The sequence below is a fragment of the Nestor notabilis genome, unplaced genomic scaffold (genome assembly GCF_000696875.1).
Source record: "Nestor notabilis isolate BGI_N333 unplaced genomic scaffold, ASM69687v1 scaffold3923, whole genome shotgun sequence".
Classification (NCBI taxonomy): domain Eukaryota; kingdom Metazoa; phylum Chordata; class Aves; order Psittaciformes; family Psittacidae; genus Nestor; species Nestor notabilis.
The window spans coordinates 1-7,915 of record NW_009923119.1 but is presented as its reverse complement, the minus strand read 5'-3'; the positions used below and the strand labels follow the sequence as shown (position 1 = coordinate 7,915).

Genomic DNA, 7,915 nt, shown 5'->3' with positions numbered 1-7,915 from the left:
AGAAATGAAAAATTGACAATAAAAGCAATATATAATGCAAGGAAGAAACCTGCAGTTGGTAGAGTATTTTGGGGAGGGGGGGTAGTGGGTGGGAGGGGGATGCCATCAAATAGCAGATGCTGTTGCACAAGAGTAGCCTAGTAGGATTAATTACTAGTAGCTTCATGGTAAATGCATCAGAATAAGCCATACTGGATTGCAGTGTTTTGTTTCTGTGGGGTGTTTTAACGACAGGGGTTTTTTCCACGTTTCTTTTTGGGACTGCACAGCAGCAACTCTCAGTCACATGCATGCAGCCTTACCTGTGTAGGCTTGGTTCTTCCACCGCCACCACCTTTTGTTCCGCTCATCCTCTCACTGAATACAAACAAGGACGACAGGCTTAAGGCAGTTACACACGTGCAAAAGAACCTTTTTAAACCTCGAGCAGGGAGTTCTTAGATATTATCCAAATGCCTTTTTGTGACCGTGCCCAGCAGGCTGGGCCTCCAAAGCCCAAGTATTTTGAGGAGACACTGACAAATTTGGCAGGTGTAACCAGCTCTGAGCTAACGAACTGCGAATGTTCCTTTCCAATACAGGGGCTTGTTTTTCTTAACTTCTTTTAAATGGCAGTTGGCAATTGGCTTTTCTTAACTACCTAAAAGTAAAGGGGAGAGGGGTGGGGGGTGGGCAGAGAGACTCTTCTTTTGATAACACCGGGAGCCTGACCACTATATCCTCTTTTTTTGTACTTTAAGTCGTGTTTTTTGGAACGCTGTTGATTGATAGAACTATTAAGAGTTGGCTTTTTTCCTTCAAGTAAAAGTAAGTTATTGCTGCAATACCCATCTCCTACAGCTGATAGAAATGTGCAGACCCCGGGGCACGAGCCGTGTTCGGATCAGACCCACGCGAGGGTGGACACGGGGCCGGTGCCTTCGGGGTGGTTTAAAACTGCACCAAACAACAGGCACCAGGGGCTGGTGTCCACCAGGCACTCTGCAAATTTCTGTTGGCTCTAGACTTGCCTACATACCCTCTTATGCTTTAATACATACCTGCATTGGATGTGAGACTTGTAGTAACTGTGTAGTCACTGTGTTCTATATAACATTTTACACTGCTGTGGTTGCTAACCTTTTATTTTTTGTTATGGCTTAAAAGCAAAAAGCAAAAAAAAAAGGCATGATTCTTAGAAACTATGAACTAAACCTTCCTTCCTTTGGAAAACAAGCTCCTTCTTACAGAATATAATGAACAGTAGTGCCTGTGGTGTAGCCCACCAACCTGGAGACGGTAGCTGATGCATTGTGCAAATGAGGCTTCGAGATGGTTTTTGCATAAACAAAAACTGCTAGGAGATAATCTCGATAGTTTAAAAGTGTTATTTAAACCTTTGAAATAAATGGATGTAACTGTACCCGAGTACAGCTTTTCACTTGTTTAGTTCTTAAACGTTAGTATAATCGGTAAAAATTTAATATAAAATGTTGCCAAATTCCATGTAGAAAGAATGTGACAAAACACTTTGGATAGTTCTATTGTTTGTGTTTTTGCATATTGTAAAAGCAGTGTCACAGCTAAAAAAAGAAAATGTTTCTAATGGTAAATTATTGTGGTTTAGTTGCTAGTTTGTACTGAGAGTTGAGCTCTCCCTGTGCAGGTTTTTGTTCTAAACTGGTATAAATAATTGCTGTAAGTGTGTCTCCCTTCTACATTGTAATGATTGCTTAAGCCTACATTATAAATAAAGAACTGCTGGAAAACTTCTGTATTTTGGTTCTTAAAAGACTTTCTGCTTCTGGAGCTTTGGGGATCAGTGAGGTCCTTCCTCAGGCTTCTGAAGGTCACGCAGGTTCCATCCGAGTCTAGCAGAGAATTGGTAGATAAAGGTGCATGAGGCTGTTTCACTGCTGTGCACTGAAGGGTGGCAGCAGAACAAAGGTGCAGTGCCAACAACGGAAATTCCCATTAAATAATAACTGGTGACATTTCTCTACCCCTCCCTGTTATTCCCTGGCCGGGAAGCACAGGTAGCTCCACACGTTTGTGCATCTGCAGCAGTGCTGGACCCAGTTCTTTTGCCAGGGGAGGAAAATCACTGCTTCCAGCCAGCCCGTCAGGCACACCACCAGCGCCATCTCCCACAGGCCCAAGTGACTGAGGACTTCCTTCTGTTCAGCTTTCTCAGGAGCAAAGGTAGAGAGGGAGGATGTTGCTCCCGCTTCCAGTTCCCACACAGTGGCCTCATTTATTTCCTTGCCACTGCAATAGATGCATTTTTGTCCAGGGGGCTCTGTTTGTGGGTGTGTTGGGTTTGCATGGCAAGGTTTTGGTAGGGGGGCTGCAGGGGTGGCTTTGATGAGCTCCCAGGAGCTTCCCCCATATCTCATTGGGCCAGCTCCAAGACGGACCTGCTGCTGACGGAGCGGATGGTGGAAGCGCCTCTGGGATAACAGATGGAAGGGGAAAAAGCCACTGTGCAGAAGCAACAGCAGCCAGAGTGGAGTGAGAATAGGTGGGAGAAACAGCCCTGCAGACACCAAGGGCAGCGCATAAGGAGGCAGGAGGTGCTCCAGGTGGTGCTGGAGCAGAGATTCCCCTGCAGCCCGTGGTGCAGCTCATGGAGGTCCATGGTGCAGCAGATCTCCATGTGCAGCCCATGGAGGAGCCCACGCTGGAGCAGGGGAATGCCCAAAGGAGGCTGTGGCCCCGCAGGAAGCCCGCACTGGAGCAGGCTCCAGGCAGGACCTGTGGCCCCGGGGAGAAAGGAGCCCACAGCCTCTGTCAGTTGGGGTCAGCTGTCTTGGCTGTGTCCCCTCCCAAGACCTTGCCCACCCCCAGCCTGCTGGTGAGGGAGGATGTTGGAGAAGCAGCCTTGATGCCGTGGAGCCCTGCTCAGCAGTAGCCAAAGCCTGGTGTGCTATCAACACCTTCCTAGCTACTGACACCCAGCACAGTGAGGGCTGCTGTGGGGAAGGTTAACTCCATCCCAGCCAGAGCCAGTGCAGTCATGAAGACTTCAAAGGAACAATCAAGGGGGTCTGGCTGGATTAGAGTGTCAATTCCCATTTCTCTCTGACTTCTTCACAGACTGGTGTGCATTCTCCAACATTTTAGGTATACAGATGATATGAACAGACATCTCTTTGCACAACTGCAAGTGAAGTACGTGCGTGCCAGAGAACAACAGTATGTCAGCAAAATGCCTTCTCTTGTTACTTTATTCAGGTTTATTTTGTATTAATTTCAGTAGCATGCATGTCAACTGCCTCCAGAAGATACACTGCTTCAATGCTCACGTGAGACCATGCTTTTACATGGGCATCTCACGGGGTCTCGTAACATAGTGCCACCACAGCGGGGGCAGATGCCCTTCCTTACGAGCTGGAGGCAGAGCTTCAGTTTTTGGACCATCAGGTGGAGTTTCTTCTTCTAACTGCTTAAGCTAAGAGAGAAGACAGAAAAGGGCTTTAGTGTACAAATGTACATTTCCATGATGTGGGCTCAGTGCCCAGGCAGCAAGAACTGGCCCCCATTTCAGAAGGGAAGGACCAGCAGTAACACCTGCAGGTGTCATGTTTCCCAGTATTCCCTTAATCATCAATCACTGCAGGCTCATATTAAGTAATCAGGAAGGATTTTTTTAAGAGTAAAAAGTGGTTTACTAGAGAAATTTTACTTGAAAGGTCATTACTTCCATCTAATTCCTGCCTACTATTGCTATGCTACATTAAATAGACTCAATTCTCTTGCTGCTTTGAAAGCTGCCAGGTCCCGAATAACTTCCACCGCAGTCCACAGGAGACCTCCACTCCTGTAGGCCACCAACAGCCCTTCACATGTTTTCAACAGATGTTCCTTGAAGCAGTGCAAGTGCTGGCTGCCACTACGTTAATTCTGTCACACTACACACACTCCCACTATTTCTCTACAACTGACTTCAAGAACTAGTCCAAGAACACAATTTTTCTTCAACTGAATCTCAGTTGAGCGTGGCCAGAAATCAGTCTCCATTCCCAGCCGATGACCACCACGGTAAGTCACTTTCAAAGTGCAACCTGGAAGTTTTACAGCAGTAGAAGAGGAATTCTCTGGTCATTAATCTCCTCTCATCCCAGTTTGGAATTTCTTTTAGCAAAACTGCTGCGACAGCTCTGCACTAACGTAACCCCAGTGGCAGCTTCAGCTTTTAACTTCAAGTCCCCTTCACAGCCTTTAAGAAGCTGAGATGTCTGTGTAGGCGTTTTGGGTTGAGTCTGTGTTTCCCACTGACGGGGGTTCTAATGAAGCAGAGTCTAAGTGAGACCCCAGTAGGCACTGGGTAACTTTCCCAAGAAGACCTCTGCAATGTCCCACAAAATACTTGTGTGCTGAAGAGGTTTTCCTCTGCACTGAGCGAGCACTGACCTCTTTATCCCAGCTCTCCCGCTGCAGTTTCTTCCATTGCTCTCGTTTGGCAAAGTAGTCAGGATACATTGCCTTCTCAGATGGATGCCAGTAATCCAAGACCCATTCAGGAAGCTGTTAAAGAACAACATGATTTATAGGTATTATTTTTATGTATGAAATCATATACAGCACACACATACAGAACTAAATGCCACCACTGAAACCAGTATTGTAACAGATAAATAACCCAGGAAATAAAGCACTACGTAAAAACACCATTTAAAGCCTCCTGACCATTGTCAGTCTCAAAGCAAGACATGACAGAGGTCAGTACTTACCATTTTTGTTTCACACGTTGTCCTAAGTAGCAGGACGACATGAGAGTGACTTGCTTAAATCCTTAAGACAAGTCCCAGGCCATCTCTGTTTACTCTGAAGTGCCCAAAATAATTCCATCTGGTGGAAGAGAAGATCTTCCTTTCTCTCCTCCTCCCAAAGGCAGCAGGTTGGAGAGATCCTTTTCTCCAACTACTAATTTATTTGACAGAGACAGAACCTTACAGCTCATTTCTGCTTGTCTACAACTGCTAAAAAGTTAGTGGCCTTTAAGAGCTTGGTAATGGTCTGACCTCTAAAATGTCAGAATGTCAAGTATGAAAGCAAAATTTAAGATTCTGCAGCTGTGTATCATTAAATGTGAACATTTTAAAGACAGGAACATTGATTAAAAACCAAAACCAAACCCCACTTCTTAAAAGAAGAAAATTAAGCATCATTCATGTAGTGACATTTATGCTTCCAGTTGTGATTCTCATCACTGAGTAAACCTCTGACTGAACAGAAATAGCAGAGCCCTTGCTAATAAGCTAACAGAAAACCTACACACACCAAAAAACAATTAAAACCCTCAAACAGCCCAAGATCTAAAAATGACATTTTGTAGCAGCTCCACAATGGTCAGTCACTGATATACCAACAAGCCAAATCCTTGTGACTGCTGTTTTCCTAAAGGACAATTTTATCATATCAAACAGAGCAAAGAAAAGAGAATATAAACCAGTTTATATTTCTAGATGAAGACCAATCCTAACCATTTATTGCTCAACTGGCCTTTTTTCTGATATAGAAAACAGAATAGAATAGAGACTCTGTTATGTCTGCTACTGCTAAAGCCCATGACCTTGGCATAAGCTTAAGTCCTCCTCTTTCCTTTTCACTCATATGGTCTTTTTTCTGCCTCTGATCGATCTACATCAGACTCTTCCTTTCACGTGGCTTCTTATGCACAAAGATCTGCTTAGATCTAGTCTTGTGCCAGCACATAATTCAAACTAGACAGAAAATGGGTTTATGTACTCCCTAGGTTACTCTTCACTTCTTGCAATGCATTAAAAGAGACAATGCAAAGAAAGCAAAACCCCTGTGGTTTTCTATGAAGCCTGTTTCCTTCCTTCTAAGTGGAACAATCTGGGGGGGGAAAGCAAGCCCCTAGAAGTGCTTTGGATTCCAAAAATATGGCTGCTATTTTTAGACATACCACCTACCAAAGAGTGACGCACAAACACTCACCTGGCACTACAGCACGTGAAGGGGAATGCTAATTGGTACAACTATGCAAAGTGCTGGAAGAACTTAAAGGCTGAGTGAAGAGAGGCCCCCAACGGCCAAGCTGACATCTGACCAGAGAGAAACCAGGGCTGTGACCAGATGGCCCCACTACAGATAGCACCCCTTCCTCTCACAGCTCAGCTCCAACTCTTTCACCACGCCTGCCTGCCCCCCTGCTGAGCAATGGCAAAAGAGCAGATAATTACAGCATCATAGAATCAACTAAGTTGGAAAAGACCTTTAAGATCATCAAGTCCAACCTTTCCCCCAGCACTGCCCCACCACTAAACCACATCACTGAGGGCCTCATCTACACTGTTCTGGACACTTCCAGGGATGGTGATTCCACCACTGCCCTGGGCAGCCTGTTCCAGTGCCTGAGCACCCTTTCTGTGAAGAACTTTCTCCTAATATCAAACCTAAACCTCCCCTGGCACAGCTTGAGGCTGTTTCCTCTTGCCCTATCACTTGTTACCGGGAGAAGAGACCAATCCCCACCTCACTACAACCTCCTTTCAGGTAGCTGCAGACAGCAGTAAGGTCCCCCTGGAGCCTTCTCTTCTCCAGACTAAACAACCCCGGTTCCCTCAGCCGTTCCTCCTAAGACTTATTCTCCTTCACCAGCTTTGCTGCCCTTCTCTGGACAGATTCCAACACCTCAATGTCCCTCTTGCTGTGAAGGGCCCAGAACTGAACACAGGACTCGAGGTGCAGCCTCACCAGTGTCAAGTACAGGGCAAAGAGAAGCTAGTGGTGTTCAGACAGACCAACTCCATTTGCAAGTGTGAGACAAGCAGGACAGCTTCCATCGTGCAAGCAGCAAGACATCCAGCAGCAATAAACCATGGCAGAGATGGTACTGCCGAGTCAAGCTGCAACCCTAAGGAAGCCCACTTAAAGCACTCACTTTACATTCAGCACACAACGGAAGCACAGTAACACCCCATCTCAGAGGCCACCTCACCTTGTAGCACTCGTATCTCTCATAGGAAGTGCCCCCAGGGGAGTCAGGGAAGATGTACGGCTGCGGATGCTGGTTTGCCCAGAACTCCTCCTCGCCTGCCATCAGCAGCTCCGTGGCTTTCACCATATCCTTCACATCCTTGTTCTTATCAAAGCGGTCCCTCAGGAGCACGGCAAAGTAGCGGTACTTGTCTCTGTGGGCAGAGGTTAAGCACAGTGACGTACACTGGAGGAAAGCACCGATCACACACAAAACCAAAGCTTGGCATCATCACCTGTCACCCCTGTGCAAAGACAGGGTTTGGCTGGTGCCACCACTACGGGAAATAAGCTCTCCATCAGAGTGACAGGTCAGAAACTGACATGACTTTATTACAGCAGCAGGTGCGAGGGGTTGCTCCGCCTGTCACACACAGCGAGGAGCAGCAGCTCACAGCTGATACAGCTTCATTATACACACACTCATTACAACTCTGCAGAATGCCCACCAATTCCCATCACTCACTAGAACGGGTAGATAAGGCTGTGGCACTGATTTTGAGGAGTGGTCTCTGGAGGTTGTCATGATCATTTGGGGAAGAAATGCCCCCCCTCAGTTTACCCTTTTATGGAAATCCGTTAGTTATAGACACTGGAATGCATGTTTGGTCTTATTTGGGTTAATTTACAACCCTGAGAGGCTCCTTTAGCTGTTTTCTTTTGCGGCAGTTTTATCTATTCCTCAGGCCTTACCAACCAGGAAGGCCTGCCCTGATTCGAGACGAGACATCGGGTCCTCTCGTACGTCTTCCCTGAGAACCCCCATAGCCTCACCCACGTCTAAACCTCTATACACAACGAAATACCTGTTTCACTCGGTACCACCAAGAGCCTCCGAGAAGCTCCCGTTCTCCCCTCTTTTGCAGTGAGCCTAAAGGCTTTTTCCTCACCCCTTCAGCCACACCCGGGGCAAGGGAAAGGACAAACCTCC

General features: G+C 46.5%; 1 protein-coding gene across 1 annotated transcript; it reads right to left on the bottom strand.

The window, feature by feature from the left end:
• Positions 1-3,298: 3,298 nt before the first annotated feature.
• On the bottom strand, positions 3,299-7,140 carry NDUFB9 (NADH dehydrogenase (ubiquinone) 1 beta subcomplex, 9, 22kDa). Its single transcript, XM_010011956.1, has 3 exons — positions 6,947-7,140; positions 4,393-4,506; positions 3,299-3,430 (listed from the first exon to the last, which is right to left on the bottom strand). Exons 1-3 carry the CDS (start codon positions 7,070-7,072, stop codon positions 3,299-3,301), a joined length of 372 nt encoding a protein of 123 aa, XP_010010258.1. The 5' UTR covers positions 7,073-7,140.
• Between the last annotated feature and the right edge of the window lie 775 nt (positions 7,141-7,915).